Here is a 17,617-nt window from a genome sequence, read left to right as displayed (position 1 = left end):
GGGGGGGGGGAGTTTTTTTGAGAAAATACACACAAAACTGTCCAGACATGATGACAAGTTTGAAGAATGAATGGTTAACCTGATTTCTTCTTCTTCTTCGGTGTACTTGCCTCCTCGTGAACCCAGAACTCACGTCGCAAATCATCTCCGCTAATATCTCTCTTCCTTAAGTTTCATGTGTTTAAAACAAAAAATAGAGATATTTTTTCCATAATATATAAAACTCAGCGATAGCGGTTGAACGAGCGGTTGAACCGCTCAACCGTTCAAAGAATTTATCATTGAAATTTGTATCTAATATGAAATCATATATTGTAGAAGCATATATATTCTGACCGAAAAAAGGTGTGCCAAATTGTCCAATAAGACCGAAGTTAGTGAGGAGCACTTTAAAGTCTTGAAATCCTGATATCCCAGGTTTTCAAAAAAACACAAAATTAGCGTGGTCTAGGTAATATACTAAAGGTTGCTAAGTCTAAAGGATAAGCCGAGCTGAGTCTCAATAATTTTCATAGCTGTAAAAATTTCAATTGTGTAATTTTAATTCTTAAAATAAAAAATATCCAACCTTAGATATTTAATAATGGTTTTCCCAGTTTTCTTCCAGTTCTTCAGCGCGCCTTTCCTCTGAGCCGCGCGCGTTTTGTCTTTAGCTTTTATTACCATCACACCCCTCTCCGTCGGACCTAATTATATCAGGATCATTAGTAATTTTAATTCAATCCTAAAAATAAACATATATTTGAAAAATAACTTCAACCCAAAACATCAAATCAAGAAGGAACCTGAACCTGAACCAAAAAAAATCCAAGAACACTAACTCCAAAAAGTACCTGAATCTGAACCCATATAGTGGGCCAACCAATTAAAACAACCTACTCTGGTTAGGCGGGTCCAAACTCCATAGTAAATTGTGATATTTTATTTGTATTATCTCGTGCTTTGTGGTTGAATAAAATATGAAATGAAAATGAAACCTGAGCGAACTGTGACAAAACCAAAACCTGAAATATAAACCTTGAACTGTACCCGAACCTGAACCTGAACCTGAACCTGAAACTGAACCTGAACCTGAACCTGAACATGAACCAAAACCTAATTTTGAATCTGAACCTGAGCCTAAATCTGAAATTGAACCCAAACCTAAACCTCTAAAAACTGACCAAAACTTCAATTTGAAATGTTAACATCAACCTCAACCTCACCCTGAACCTGAACCTGAACCTGAACCTGAACCTGAACCTCAACCTCAACCTAACCTTGAATCTGAACCTAAACCTCAATCTCTAAAAACTTACCGAAATCTAAAAAACTGAATAAAACCATGAAAACTGAATAAAACCATGAACCTGAACCTGAACCTAAACCTGAACCTCTTAAAACTTACCAAAACCTAAACTTGAAATACGAACCTTATCCTGAACCTGAAACTGAACCATACCCAAGTTAACTTTGACTCTAAACCTGGCCCTAAATCTGAACCTGAACTTGTAAAAACTAACACAATCCTAAACCTGAACCTGAACTTGTAAAAACTAATACAATCCTAAACCTGAACCTCTAAAAGACTATCACGAAAGAAAAAAAAACTTACCAAGAGCAATTGAGTAAGATTCCAGGAACTCCTTTGCTTGCTCCTTAGTTACAGATCTTTCTAGAGACATTATTACCTGAACACAGAAAGGGTTCAACCTTAAATCGGCAAAGACAATGGTTTAACTAATTGAACTGATATAAAAAAGTAAAAATCGGATTTGCAAAATTGTTTTTACATATTGAAGTTTGTTAAGTGTCCCTCAAAGGACGGACAATGTCAATACGTTAGTTAGAACACGAACGGCCTCATGAGTGTTTCAAGAGATGGTTGAGGAGAAAGTAATTGGTATGACGACATTCTAGGGTCGTCTTGTCATGCTTTTTAATACTTTTAATCTATTCCGTTTCTAGTTTTTAAATAACTAGTCTTTTAGGGCGCTTCGCGCCCATCTTCTATTTAAATTGTGAACATGTTCTTTTTGTTTACATTTAAAAACAAAGAAGAAAAAATTTTTGCGGATTTTCAAGAATTAAAATTTTTTTAAAAAATAAAACCCTTTATAACACATTTTTATTTTATTTTTATCATTCATAAACCTTCCCTGTGGTCACGTGATGTCCCACAAAAAATTTGGGCCCGATCGGTTCAGCCGTTTTGACGTTTATTGGATACAAATAAACAGACAAACAGACAGACAAGCCAAATTTATATATAGATGTCATTTATATAATGATATTATATATGACTTTTATACATAATTTAAGCCAAAAATGGACTTAATAAAATCTTTTAAATACGTTTTCCGGAACAATAAATAATAACTAACAGAAGACGACATTCAGGTATTTCTGAACTATACAGGGTTACCCACAAAGAATGAGACTTCAGCGACGACTGTCTGTTTTTTATTTCCATGATTTCCTGCAACTTTAAACTTATTTTTTACTTTGCCAAATCATGGAATAAGCCATTGAAATACTATTAAGTTAAACTTAGGATCGATTTTAAAAGTTTCCGGTCGTCTTAGCAGTTTCATCTTTTGTGGGTAACCCTGTCTTTACCTTTGCCCAGGCTTTCAAGAACTCCTTCTCAGCCGACTCAATAACAATCCCGTAGGTATTCCCCATCATGGCGATCAACATGTTGAGGAGAAGGATTGGAATCAGGATCTGGAATAGAACAAAGACGATCTTCGCCATTTTAGGATAGGGAGTAGTTCCCAGCAGGGGATAATCATATTCGCCCAGGGTCATATGGAACATTCCTAAAATATACATATATCATAGTAGGGGAATTCATCTTAACATTTCCCCACTCTTTTTTAATATTTCTAAAAACGAATTCATTTGTTTAAACGTCATTTTTCTATAATTACTTAGATAACTCTAAAATTACATTGGCGGACAAAATAATGCCGCGTTACAGTGATATCAAGAAAACTCTGGCATAGGATTACGACTTTTAGACTCAAGGTTAAATAAACAGTACAATATACATGGGTTACAGGAATTGTGTAGTGTAAACAATCCCATTTTACTTAATTAGTGGTTTAATAAGTAACCAGTAAACTCTTTTACTGTGTAACAACATCCTGAGATTTCTAGTTATCACTGAAGTTAAAACAAAGACAAGGATGAGTCATACAAAAATGAGACTGTAAAGACGACCCAAAACTCTAAAAATATCACGATGGGAAGCTCGATTTTCGGTTTCTGCATTCACTTAAGTTTTTTGATGGTTTGCTAATTATAAAGCACAGAAATAAGCCCGTTTTGCCCAACAAGGAACCCTGAATGCAAGAATTCCGTACAATCGTCTCTGAAGTCGCATCCTTTGTGGTTAACCCTGTACATGAGGATTGGAGATTGATGCTAAAGATTAAAGAAATTTACCTATCCAAGTTGTGTGGTAATCTTCATATAGCTCTGCGTCTTCGTGATCTTTTATGATAAAGAAAAAAGCCTGACTGAAACCTAAAAAGTATTAAAATTAATGAAAAGTAAGAAATAAATCTCAAAAATTAGATTAATCGGAGTTTGAAATTTATTTTTGGTTTAACTAATTCTTTACCTTATTACCTAGGAGTATGATTACCTAGAAGTGTGATTACCTAGAAGTATTGTTACCTAGAATCATGATTACCTAAAAACATGATTACCTAGAAGCATGATTACCTAAAAACATAATTACCTAGAATCATGATTACCTAAAAACATGATTACCTAGAATCATGATTACCTAAAAACATAATTACCTAGAATCATGATTACCTAAAAACATGATTACCTAGAATCATGATTACCATTACCTAGAATCATGATTACCTAAAAACATGATTACCTAGAATTATGATTACCTAAAAACATAATTACTTAGAATCATGATTACCTAAAAACATGATTACCTAGTAGTATGATTATCTAGAAGTTTGATTACCTAGAAGCATGATTGAGTAGATGATTGAGAAAGTGAACATATCTCCAGTTATCATCTTGAATATCATTGTCACAAAAGGACCTGAAAAAATACCTTGTTAAAGTCGGAGAAAGATTAGGTTAAAGTTCAAACCTGTAACTCACGATTGGATCTAGAAAGGAGTTTGTAACCAGGAACCTGTAACCTTGAACCAGGAACCTGTAACCAGGAACCTGTAAACAGGAACCTGTAACCAGGAACCTGTAACCAGGAACCAGGAACCTGGAACCTATAATCAGTAACCTAGAACCAGAAACCTAGAACCAGGAACCTAGAACCAGGAACCTTTAACCAGGAACCTATATATAGAAAGGAACCTGTAACCATGAACCTGCAATCAGGAACATGTAACCTGGAACCAGAAACCTGGAACCAGGATCCTGGAACCATGTACCTGGAACCCGGAACCAGAATTCTGTAACCAGTATTCGCAGAAGAACATAAGATAAAACCATGAACCTGGAACCTGGATCTAGGAATGTTACCTGTAAGTTAAATTGCTCCGCAGAAGAACATAAGATAGAACCATGAACCTGGAACCTGGATCTAGAAATGTTACCTGTAAGTTAAAGGGCTCCACAGAAGAACATAAGATAGAACCATGAACCTGGAACCTGGAACTAGAAATGTTACCTGTAAGTTTAATTGCTCCACAGAAGAACATAAGATAGAACCATGAACTTGGAACCTGGATCTAAGAATGTTACCTGTAAGTTTAATTGCTCCGCAGAAGAACATAAGATAGAACCATGAACCTGGAACTCCAAATATTAAAAAAGCCTCCTCAACAATCCTTCAGAAAGTTCCAGTATTTTTAGTAAAAATGTTTTTTATACCTTTCATTTGTTTACAGTGAATCCCGGATATATGAATACATAGACCGTCATAAGTTTTTTGATAATTGTAAAGAAACTTCTTTTATTTTTAATTCAAGGTAAATTAATAGCCATTAAATATGAATGCAATTGATATATTAATATTAAACTCATTTTTCCGCGGCATTTGATCTTAAATATGTAATACGACATTATAAAGAACTCTTGCTATGTATTCATATATCTGGGATTCACTGTAGTTAAAATAATTTTGATACTTTTTATTGTCACAGGTTTGCATAACATTATTATTAAATAAAGCCTTGTATTCTTTACATTTTGTATATATCAACATATTAATAAAAAAATTTTGGATTTCCTATATTTATCTTCATCTTTCCCAAACTGTAATAATCTAGATGATAAAACTTTTATTAATTACATTTAATAATTTATATCAATGTGCTCAGGAATTTAAATAAATATGACATTTGATTATTGATAATGTACTCAGAAATATAAATCAATCTTACATTCAATAATTAATAATATACTCAGAAATATAAATCAATCTTACATTTGATTATTGATAATATGCTCAGGAATGTAAATATATCTTGCATTCAATAATTGATAATGTACTCAGAAATATATATAAATCTTACATTTGATTATTGATAATATGCTCAGGAATATAAATAAATCTTTCATTTAATAAATAATAATATACTCAGAAATATGAATAAATCTTACATTCAATAATTGATAATGCACTCAGGAATGTAAATAAATCTTACATTTGATTATTGATAATGTACTCAGGAATATAAATCAATCTTACATTCAATAATTGATATTGTACTCAGGAATGAAAATCAATCTTACATTCAATAATTGATAATGTACTCAGGATTGTAAATATATCTTACATTCAATAACTAATAATATACTAAGAAATATAAATAAATTTTACTTTCAATAATTAATATGCTCAGGAATGTAAATATATCTTACATTCAATAATTAATAATATACTCAGAAATGTGAATAAATCTTACATTAAATAATTGATAATGTACTCAGGAATGTAAATAAATCTTTCATTTAATAATTGTTAATGTACTCAAAAATGTGAATAAATCTTACATTCACTAGTTGATAATGTACTTAGAAATGTAAATAAATCTTAAATTCACCAGTTGATAATGTACTTAGGAATGTAAATAAATCTTAAATTCACTAATTGATAATGTACTCAGGATTATAAATATATCTTACATTTAATAACTAATAATATACTAAGAAATATAAATAAATCTTACATTCAATAATTAATATGCTCAGGAATGTAAATATATCTTACATTCAATAATTAATAATATACTCAAAAATATTGAATAATTGATAATGTACTCAGGAATGTAAAAAAATCTTACATTTAATAATTGATAACGTACTTAGGAATGTAAATAAATCTTACATTCACTAATTGATAATGTACTTAGGAATGTAAATAAATCTTACATTCACTAATTGATAATGTAGTTCGGAATGTAAATAAATCTTACATTCACTAATTGATAATGTACTTAGGAATGTAAATAAATCTTACATTCAATAATTGATAATGTACTTAGGAATGTAAATAAATCTCAGCCTCATGAGGTTCGATATTTCTTACATTCCTCACAAAAAATACAGTGCATTAAAAACAAAGATTCTTGTATATCTCTCTTAGTCGATATCTATAATTTTTGCCTAATATTGATTGAATCAGCTTGCACCAAGTACCTGGCCGGTATACAGCCCAGAATAAGGAAATTAGAAACGACGTAAAGAAGTTTCGGTGGAGCTGATTTCAGGTTCCTCCAGCATACATCAGCACCAGCATTCTCATCCATCATCCATCATCCATCATCCATCATCCATCATCCATCATCCATCATCCATCAACCATCATCCATCAACCATCATCCATCATTCATCATTCATTATTCATCATCCATCATCCACCATCCACCATCCACCATCCATCATCCATCTTCCATCATCCACCATCCATCATCCATCATCCATCATCCATCATCCATCATCCATCATCCATCATCATTATATTTGTAATTAATGTTATTCATATTATTATTATTATTATCTTTATTATTATAGTTAATGTTATTCATATTATTATTATTATCTAAATATTATTGTAATTAATGTTATTCATATTATTATTATTATTATCTAAATATTATTGTAATTAATGTTATTTATATTATTATTATTATTATCTTTATTATTATAATTAATGTTATTAATATTATTATTATTTTTATCATCATTATTATCATTATTATGCATTGTTATCATTCTCGTTCTATTTTGTAATCTTTAACCTTTATTTCTCCTCCAAGTTGAAATAACATAAATCCAACACAGCCCAGGAGGGTTGCAATCTCAAAGCAATATCTGAATATTATAAAAAAATGCAAAAACCAAAAATTGAAATAGTTAAAATAATTTCGAAAAGCACAAAGTAGAATTAAGAGAGAACAAACCAACTATTTTGCTCTTTTGAAAAGTTGAAGTTTTAACCTGCTTATTTCTTCAGCGCCCGGGTCATCAGTTCCTGACTTAAGTCCTTTCAGGAGACTTTCAGAGAATGTTGGTCTAAATGTTTATACTTTAGTTCTTAGTTTTAAGAGACTTTCGGATAAAGTTGGTCTAAATATTAAGAGATCCATTTAGAAGACTTTCTAAAAAAGTTGGTCTAAATATAAAGACTTTTTTCTATTTTAGATGACTTAAACTAAATATTAAAATAATATCTTCAAAATATAGATTTGTTTTTTTAGAAGACTTTCAGAGTAGGATGGTCTGACTATTCAGACTCTAGTACCTTCAGGAGACTTCCACAGGGGTTTGAGATAAATGTATATAGATTTAAGTAATTTTAGTAGACTTTCAGTTAACGTTGGTGACTTTTGAACTCATTGATAAAGTTAGTAATCTTTAGTTCTTTTAGAAAAGGCCTACTATGCAGTCCCAGAATTGCAGCTGGGGAAGCGCTGTGTTTAATTACGCATCTAGTATCCTACAGGGGAAGCTAGAAGCATAGATTAAAACAAAACTTCATCTTCAGCTTTATGCACTGAAAGAGGAGTTTAACCCCTTGTGGGGAAACAAGGGGGAGAGAGGGGGAGAGTAACCTTGCCACTCTCAATATATAGAATATTGTTGACGGAAAACAGCAACACGTTAGACAAATCAGGATAATAGGCCGGTTAGGATTCTGGTGGGGGATGTTTATTATCCCCAGACAATTCTTTCCCGATAGGCCGCACAAATACACACACAACAGAGTAACCCCGTCTCAGAAATTCGATAACAAAATCTTTATTTCCTAAAAAATAACATAAATTATAGGTCATGTTTACTTGTACAATGTTATAATGAATGTTAATAGTAGAAAAAATCTTACGAATTATTTAAGGATAGTCGGGGTGACTTATTTGTTGATCAGTATTGAAATACGTTTTTTAACTTCTGAAAAATTACAGTTGAATATTTAACGAAATTCACTAATGCTTCTTATGAAAATATTTTGCTTAACTTTAATGATTTTACAATTACGAAAATATTTTAAGCTCCGTCGGAGGAGGACAAGGGAATTGCGGGCTGAAAATTTGGTTTGGCTGTCTCCGACAGGAGATTCAAGTTGAAGACGACATTTTATAGAGGTTTTAAAATTAATGGTTAACAAATATAGATACAGGGCTTCTAAAAATAGTTCTGCCTCTGCAATTTGGCTAGCTGCAGAAAACATACAAAAAATTCATTTAGTTTTATTTTCAAAATCAGCCAAAGTGTGATTGAAGGATGGACAAGGAATGGAAGATCAAGAAGAAAGAATGAAAAACAAGAAATATAGAAGTCTTAAAATGTTTTCATCTGATATCATATTGAAATTTAAAAATATTGTAAAATTTAATTAAAATAAATTATTAAAGTTAAAAAAGTTCTTTTAGAAGACTTTCAGTTTCAGCGGTGTCATAATTGTCTAGTATATTGTTTTTGAAGTTTTGAGAGTAAAACTAGAATTGCAACTTTTTTATCTTTCTACTAAAAATGTATTCTTTAATCCTAGTGTGCTGAGTGTTACCTGAGATAAACAGCGCATGATAATGTTGTTAAATGAAGAATAAGAAGAAAAAGTCTCTTCATAAAAAATGCCTGTGCATATGTACTCCACTTCTCATCGAGTAGTTTAGCAATTATTCCCCCCTCCAACATATTCAGATGTTCCTCCTTAAATCATATCGAGTAGTTATCAGAATTAACAATTATGAAAAACTATTTTCAATTTAATAATTAAATACCTTGGTTCCCGCCAAAATGAGCATCATGGCGGATCCCCAGTTTGTTGACCCATCAGAGGATATAGAATCCAAAGCACCTTAAACACATTCTAAACGTTATATACATAACTCCCATACCCGGTTTACACAAAAAAGACAACTCACAGTGATATAAAGGTTGTGAGCAGTTCCTAAAAACTCGATGAAAAACTAAAGCTAAATAAAACAAGCGCTCTATAAATAGTTGTAAAATGTATATGAAAATGTATATTAAAATGTATATGAAAATGTATATGAAAATGTATATGAAAATGTATATGAAAATGTATATGAAAATAAAATGTATATGAAAATGTATATGAAAATGTATATGAAAATGTATATGAAAATGTATATGAAAATTAATGAAACTTTTCCAAGTTGACTGGATCTCTGTGAACTGTACCAAATGAATTAAGTCTTTGCCACAAATTTTGATTTTCTAATCCCACCCAGTATCTTTTAACCCAAATATATAAGGATTAGAAAAATTGAATTTGTGATTCTTTCAATCCTTTTTCTCACATTGACAGCTAAAGTTCCCTGCAGTTGAAAACTTGTCTGTTTTAATCGGTACAGTAAGTCTGTTTATTTTCATAAATATCAAATACACAGAAAATATGAAGGATGATGCACGAACAACAAAAAGAAAATGGAGATTTAGAAAAACAGAATTGTCAAAATACTTTCAGCTGATTTCAACTAGTTTATAGAATTTTGTTAAAATTCAAATAAAAAAAAATAAAAAAGATATGTTTAAAAAAGATCCACAGAAATGTTCAAAGCTCAGTTTTGTAGGGTTTTAGATTTCCGGTTAAAAGAAAAAATATCTTTTTAACTAATTTCACTTTTTAAAAAGCTAAAATATTCAACACTTTTAAGTACCCATCATTAAAAAACGTATAACTATTAAAGATTATGATTATCTTTTTCAATGCTTGCTGTATCATGTGTCACACTGCCTAATTACTCCCCACAAGTTTTATTTCTAATTAAAAATATTTTTAAATTATCTTTGACAAGCTTGAGACCTAGACCTAGACCTAGACCTAGACCGTTCCCAGGTTACTAACAGTCGACACCTACCGCGCGGGAAACTAAACTTTAAAGTCAACTCTCTAGCTCAACACTAAGCTAGGAACATTCCCGTGGTTCTCCCGAGTTCCCAAATCAAAACTGGAGGCAATTCTGTGAAGGGGTTCATGAGTTATGATCGTACATACCAACAACACACAGAAATTTATATATATATATTTATTACCCAATGGATATCCACAACATGTTATATTAGAATATCTCCAGAACTCTACACAGGACATCTCAAGCATTTCCTATTTAGCATAAAAACCATATAAAAATGTGTAAACCTGTTTTTGTTTACAAACTATAAAATAATAAACAAGTTTTTGGAGGCGGAAAAGTTAAGAATAAAACTTTATTTTTGTGAAACTATAAAATGTCTAAAAACAACTTTTTAATAGAAAAAAATAAATTTATGAAAAAAAAATCTGAGTTTAGTATTGTAAATTATTTTTTTAACTTTAAAATGAAAACTCTGTAAAGTACATAGGTTTATAATGAATACCTGAAAAATTGTGTCTCTACCAAGTTCACAAGACAAGGTGAGACTAGTAAGATTTCTATTATTTGCCACCATATGGTTTGCTTTCTTTACAGGGTGCTTCAGCGCATATCCAAACATACCCAACTGCTCTACTATAACGACCATATGAAGCACAGTGTTCCCGTAGGTATCCTGGAAATCAAATATCATAATTCATAGTAAACCTACAAATTAAATCTAAAAATCAAACCTCATATTACACCTAAAACTCGCCACTGCAGCCTACAACCTCTAATTTTTTAATGCTTATATTCTTGCAATCTGATAGTGTAAACTTTTAATATTTCAATCTTAAACTGTTGATCTATATGCTTATATGATATTAAAAGGTCTACGATATCAGTTTGTAAAGATATAGTAATAGGAAAATCATAGCTTGTAGTGGGTGTATGGTTAACCAGTGTCCGAATTTAATGAATTTAAGCCGAGTCTCAAATCCCCCAAAGCCCGGTTTCAATTGACCGCGGCTCAAAATCTTTAAATTCGGCCTCTTGATGATTAAACCTCACATTAAACCAAGAAGATAAACCTTTGAATTTTTTTATCTAAACCTAAATTTAAAAATTAAAATTAAACCTAGAAAGTGAACCTGGAGAATACATCTAGAGAAGTTTGTTTATTAATATTAATTTGTGCTCTTAAGCTTGGCTTAGAAGGTCAAGGAATGATGCAATTAATTATTTTTTTAAATATTCTCCTGCCGCTATTGATTTTTAAATTTCTCAAAGGTCACAATGAGTTTTAACAGTGAATGTATTTTTTTAAGTAAGCTACCATTGTCAATCAATTTGAACAAAAAAAGGAAGATAATTTCTGTCAAAAAATTCTTGTAAAGTAATTGCTAAAGTTGTGTTTTGTATAAGTTTACAGAATATTTGTAAGAAATCTGAATATCAGTGATGGTGAGTCAGAAAATGTTCAAGACTCTGTCCAATATTGGTTTAACTGAACACAGCCTAACAATATGAAATGAATTCAATGAAAATAATTAATTTTCAATAAAAATCAAAATATCTCATTTATCGTTGATTAGACAATTTAAAGGCAAGCGTTGGGAATCAGACGTCCCCCTTGAAACAGTCCCTTTCTGACCCTGGTTATTGTCTTCCTGTGCATCAGGATCCCCTCCGTTAACCCTGATTATTATCTACTTGTGCATCAGGATCCCCTCCGTTAACCCTGATTATTATCTACCTGTGCATCAGGATCCCCTCCGTTAACCCTGATTATTATCTACCTGTGCATCAGGATCCCCTCCGTTAACCCTGATTATTATCTACCTGTGCATCAGGATCCCCTCCGTGTTCTATAATTAGATACAAGGGGATATACAGGGGGATACAGACGGACCAGGCCAGGGGGTACTCACCCAGGTAGGCCAGCCCAATGATACAGGGGGATACAGGGTGATACAGGGTGATACAGGCAGACCTTCGTTTGTTTCAAAAAAATATCGTTTTTTAATTTCTCTGAACGATCCTAATCGTTCCGGTCACTGTCAATTAATTTTTCTTAACAACATATTGTTCACGAGAAATCTCGTTTGTTCACAAAAACGAACTTGAAAAAAACTATGCTTTTTTACTAAACAAACGATTTCTTTAACGTACCTTTGAAGAAACTATAGTTTTCAAACAGAACAAACGATTTTATTGAACGAATGATGTAACTGCATGCACAATCTCGATGAATGAACGAAACGAACAAAATAGATGGAAAATGATCAATAATTATGAAAATCTTACGAATTACGAATCTCAATCTTTTTTGAACGACTGACGAACGAAAGAATTGAAATAGTTCGAACTAGATACAGGTAGATATTCAGGGGGATACAGGAGGATACAATATAATACAGCGGATACAGGGGGACACAGGTGGACACAGAGGGATACAGGGGAACTCAGGGGAACACAGAGGGACACAGGGGGATACAGGGGAACACAGGGCGACACAGGGGATACAAGAGATACAGGGAGACACAGGGGATACAGAAGGATACAAGATAATACAGAGGATAAAGGAGGATACAGGGGACACAATGGGACACAGGGGGACACAGGGAAATACAGAGGGAGACAGGGGGACACACGGGGGACACAGGGTATACAGGGAGATGCACGGGGATACAGATGGATACAAGATAATACAGAGGATAAAGGAGGATACACAATGGGACACAGGGAAATACAGAGGGAGACAGGGGGACACACGGGGGACACAGGGTATACAGGGAGATGCACGGGGATACAGAAGGATACATGGGGATACATCCTTTCTACCTCATAATCAGTATCTGCTGTTGGATTAGTATTCTGCTGATCTGTTGGATGAAAAAATGTTCCAACTGCTCTAAAATATTTTTAAAAAGTTGAAATATAATTTTACGTTACCAAATGTTTAAAGTAACGTATGCTTAATTCACATTTTGGAAAAAAATCCTAAAATTAACCTTTAGCTTTTGGATTTGACATATTTTTTGTAGCTGCCATTGACGAAAACTTATCAATAACTTGACAAGAGTTTTCTTTGGCTTGTTCACAATCTTTACGTCAAACAAGAACCTACCTAGCTGTTACATCAGCTCCACAGCTGACAAGAACCTACCTAGCTGTTACATCAACTCCACCACAGCTGACAAGAACCTACCTAGCTGTTACATCAGCCCCACAGCTGTCAAGAACCTACCCAGCTGTTACATCAACTCCAAAGCTGACAAGAACCTACCTAGCTGTTACATCAGCTCCACAGCTGACAAGAACCTACCTAGCTGTTTCATCAGCTCCAGAGCTGACAAGAACCTACCTAGCTGTTACTTCAACTCCAAAGCTGACAAGAACCTACCTAGCTGTTACATCAGCTCTACAGCTGACAAGAACCTTCCTAGCTGTTTAATCAGCTCCAAAGCTGACAAGAACCTACCTAGCTGTTTCATCAGCTCCACAGCTGAAGAGGACATACATAGCTGTTACATCAGCTCCACAGCTGACAAGAACCTACCTAGCTGTTCCATCAGCTCCAAAGCTGACAAGAACCTACCTAGATGTTACATCAGCTCCACAGCTGACCAAAACCTACATGACTGTTACATAAACTACACAGCTGACAAGAACCTACCTAGCTGTTAAATCAGGTACACAGCTTACAAGAACCTACCTAGCTATTTCATCAGCTCCACAGATAGAACCTACTTAACTGTTACATCAACTCCACAGCTGACAAGAACATACCTAGCTGTTACATCAGAGAGCTGACAAGAACCTACCTAGCTGTTACATCAGCTCCACAGCTGACAAGAACCTACCTAGCTGTTACATCAGCTCCACAGCTGACAAGAACTTCTGCCACTTCATCGTTCCCGTAAGCTATCGCAAGATGAAGTGCAGTTAATCCATTATACTCCTCACCCTAAAAATTAGATTATAAATAGTAACTAGCAGTAGAAGAAATTAAAATGTTGATTATGTTGATCAGCTTAATTTATATAAAAAGGAGGGGTCATACTCATGGTTTATGAAGAGATAAAACATTTTTAGAAGGAAAAATTTTAATTTTTAAAGTTAACTTGATCTACAGGGTAACTCATAAAGGATTAGACTTTGAAAAGACAACTAGAAACTATGAAGATTTCAAGGTTAATTTAATTCTGCCTGACAATATCTGTTTCACAATAAAACAAGTTAAGATCAAATGATGGAAAATGAATATAAAAAATAAATACAGCAACCGGAGATCAAAATGCGGAGGATTGGAGACGTAGTAAGATTCACGGAGACGGAAAAAATCGATCGGATTCAACAATCCGATCGGATTTAACAATTTGATCGGATTCAACAATCCGATCGGATTCAACAATCTGATCGGATTCAACAATCCGATCGGATTCAACAATCTGATTGGATTCAACAATCCGATTGGATTCAACAATCTGATCGGATTCAACAATCCGATCGGATTCAACAATCTGATTGGATTCAACAATCCGATTGGATTCAACAATCTGATCGGATTCAACAATCCGATCGGATTCAACAATCTGATTGGATTCAACAATCCGATTGGATTCAACAATCTGATCGGATTCAACAATCCGATCGGATTCAACAATCTGATTGGATTCAACAATCCGATTGGATTCAACAATCTGATCGGATTCAACAATCCGATCGGATTCAACAATCTGATCGGATTCAACAATCCGATCGGATTCAACAATCCGATCGATTTTTGAAGAGTTTCACCATTTTTACATTATCTTATTTAAATCAAATAAATTATGCAAAAACGGGACGATTTGGATCTAACCATACTACTTTATCGGCAAGTTATACCGTTTTGACTTTAAGCAAAAAAAAACATTCCTACCTCTATTTTATCTATGGCACAGGCTGGGAAGTGCCTGAGAAGTGTTCTAGCAATCTTAGTATGAATTAAACTGTTTCCCATTATCAGAATATGGAGCAAACTTTCACCCAGGCTCCCTCGATACTAAAATATGGATAAATTAAACTACTTATTATCAGAATATGGAGCTACTGTCACCCAGGCTTCCTCGATACTAAATATGGATATATTAAACTATTTATTATCAGAATATGGAGCAAACTGTTACCCAGGCTCCCTCGATACTAAATATGAATACATTATACTATTTATTATCAGAATATGGAGCAACTGTCACCCAGGCTTCCTTGATACTAAATATTGAAATATTTGGGAAGCACTTAAATTCATATTTTGTGAATGAATGAAATTTTAAATGAATAACAAATTTAAACTTTCTTTCCCCGTTGCAGAAATTTTGTTATAAATATTATACAATTATTTCATTGTCTATAATTAAGTTGGTAAAGAGAATAGCGTTTTCATGGCACTTTCCCCAGAAACTTGGAGAAAACTTTTATAAACTTCTAGGAATAAAAGTATAATCAGAAATTAAGGACAATCTTCATTTTTTGTCGATACTGAATATATATAGTAATAAAATTTGCTAATATCTTAAAAGTTTTTTTTATAGTATTCAATTAATTTATTTGTAATTAAGATTGCCATTATTTGAATTGCAAAAAGTGTTTTCATTACATGAACATTGCACATTGCACCTTAACAATTCAAAACGTAATTTATAATTTTTAAAATCTTCAAATTGATTGAAATTTGTCCAAAAACAAGTTTGCTTGTAGAAATTCATTTCTTTAGCCAATTCAATCCTTCAAATTTCAAATGAACCCAAAAACTATGAAAATTAACTTAACGTCTAATTAATACCTGCATTTTCCAAACTGCTTTGTGGTCCACCCAGGTGTGAAGAGGATCAAACTGGGTCATGCCAGATTCATCAATACAGATAGTTTCCTCCTAGATGGAATATTGTAATATACTAGGCTTTCAAGGCGCTTGGCGCCCATCTCCTATTTAAATTTGAACATTATCTCTATGTAAGCATAATGTAAGACAAAAACAAAACAAAATTTCACGGATTTTATAAAAAAAATCGTGAATTTTCAAAATTTTCTTATAGATTACTTATAGTACATATATATATATTTATATAGTACAGACCTTATTGTTTCTGTACTTCCATCTCATGTACTCAGTTCGAGTAATCAGCTCACCCTGGCCATTCCAGTACATTAGAGAACCCAGCTGACCGATTATATCCTCAAGAGCCTAGGGGTTCAAAACTTTTGAATAGTAAGTTGGAGCAAACATTAAATAAGGTTAAAGAACTTAATGAGACAGAGGTCAAAACTTTTGTAGAATGTAACTTAAATCCTTGACCACTAAACTACTATCTATAGTGGAAACTTTTAATTCAAAGCAATTTAGGGCTTAATCCGTTAAAAACAGCTGTCTAGCATTTCTTGCAATCTTTTACTTACAAAACGCATATATTTTTAAAGGGATAATCAGTACAAAAGTTTAACCACAAGATATATATATTATATATTTAATATTAAGTTAGCTATAATCTGTTCCATAAATTAATTATTACTGGAATCAATTTACTTTATTAAACAATAAACATTAAATCTAAACTGCACACAAGCTTTCAAGAAATAGAATAGCAAAAAAATTTGTATTGATAAAACTTGAAAGTTCAACTGCAACTAAATGGAGAAAAAAATAAAATTATCTAAAGAAAAATTTTTATTCATAAGGCCAGTCAAGCTTGCATTTGTTATACCTTTGATCCACCTGTATTGAAAGCATCCACCAGCTGACCAGATTTTCTAAAATCCGCGAGTTTATACAAATAGCAGCTGTCAGATGGGTCAGCTGATGCGATAACCCGATCCAGTACAGCGCCAGGGTCAAACTTAATCGTTTTCTTCACCATTTTCCTTCCTTACATTAGCTAGCTACTCATTCTAATATAAAATATTAAGATTGTTTTCTTCAGCAAACTTGATTAAATGCAAACATTCATTAATTTTGTAAAAAGATTTTTGACTGATTGAGGGAAAATTCTTTCCACATTGTATTCACAACTTTCAAATTAGCTTTGCATAAATACAACTGAAAAATATGGAAATCCAAACTGTTTTTATTTTTATTTAATTAAAACATAAATGAAACTATAGAAAATAGTTATAAAGGGCAAGGGCCAAAATTTCATCAGCACCTTATTAGGGATGAAAAAGAGTTAACATTGGAAACATTTGTAAAAAAAAAACAGGAAAGGATTTGAGTCTTAACCACAAACTCTGATTTTCTAATTTCTTTGGAACCCGATGGTGTAAACCTTTGATATTACAAACTAGCTTTGAGA

General features: G+C 32.7%; 1 protein-coding gene across 1 annotated transcript in view; it reads right to left on the bottom strand.

Moving 5' to 3' along the window:
• The window catches only part of LOC111706562 (transient receptor potential cation channel subfamily V member 5), a 22,048-nt gene extending 4,827 nt beyond the window's left edge, over positions 1-17,221 (bottom strand). The window contains exons 1-22 of the mRNA XM_023479457.1: positions 17,033-17,221; positions 16,408-16,515; positions 16,114-16,203; positions 15,211-15,333; positions 14,150-14,253; positions 13,128-13,197; positions 12,126-12,230; positions 10,807-10,977; positions 10,483-10,552; positions 9,204-9,280; positions 8,987-9,132; positions 7,420-7,494; positions 7,221-7,293; positions 6,619-6,719; positions 5,207-5,242; positions 4,720-4,805; positions 3,974-4,054; positions 3,430-3,510; positions 2,599-2,801; positions 1,595-1,670; positions 569-686; positions 80-165 (exon numbers count right to left, since the gene is read on the bottom strand). Coding sequence (XP_023335225.1) covers positions 80-165; positions 569-686; positions 1,595-1,670; positions 2,599-2,801; positions 3,430-3,510; positions 3,974-4,054; positions 4,720-4,805; positions 5,207-5,242; positions 6,619-6,719; positions 7,221-7,293; positions 7,420-7,494; positions 8,987-9,132; positions 9,204-9,280; positions 10,483-10,552; positions 10,807-10,977; positions 12,126-12,230; positions 13,128-13,197; positions 14,150-14,253; positions 15,211-15,333; positions 16,114-16,203; positions 16,408-16,515; positions 17,033-17,185 — 2,233 coding nt within the window. The 5' untranslated portion in view covers positions 17,186-17,221. The remainder of the gene's footprint in view (positions 1-79; positions 166-568; positions 687-1,594; positions 1,671-2,598; positions 2,802-3,429; positions 3,511-3,973; positions 4,055-4,719; positions 4,806-5,206; positions 5,243-6,618; positions 6,720-7,220; positions 7,294-7,419; positions 7,495-8,986; positions 9,133-9,203; positions 9,281-10,482; positions 10,553-10,806; positions 10,978-12,125; positions 12,231-13,127; positions 13,198-14,149; positions 14,254-15,210; positions 15,334-16,113; positions 16,204-16,407; positions 16,516-17,032) is intronic.
• Between the last annotated feature and the right edge of the window lie 396 nt (positions 17,222-17,617).

This window comes from Eurytemora carolleeae, unplaced genomic scaffold (assembly GCF_000591075.1).
Source record: "Eurytemora carolleeae unplaced genomic scaffold, Eaff_2.0 scaffold702, whole genome shotgun sequence".
Classification (NCBI taxonomy): Eukaryota; Metazoa; Arthropoda; class Copepoda; order Calanoida; family Temoridae; genus Eurytemora; species Eurytemora carolleeae.
The sequence above is the reverse complement of the archived record's forward strand: the minus strand, read 5'-3'. Positions and strand labels throughout refer to the sequence as shown.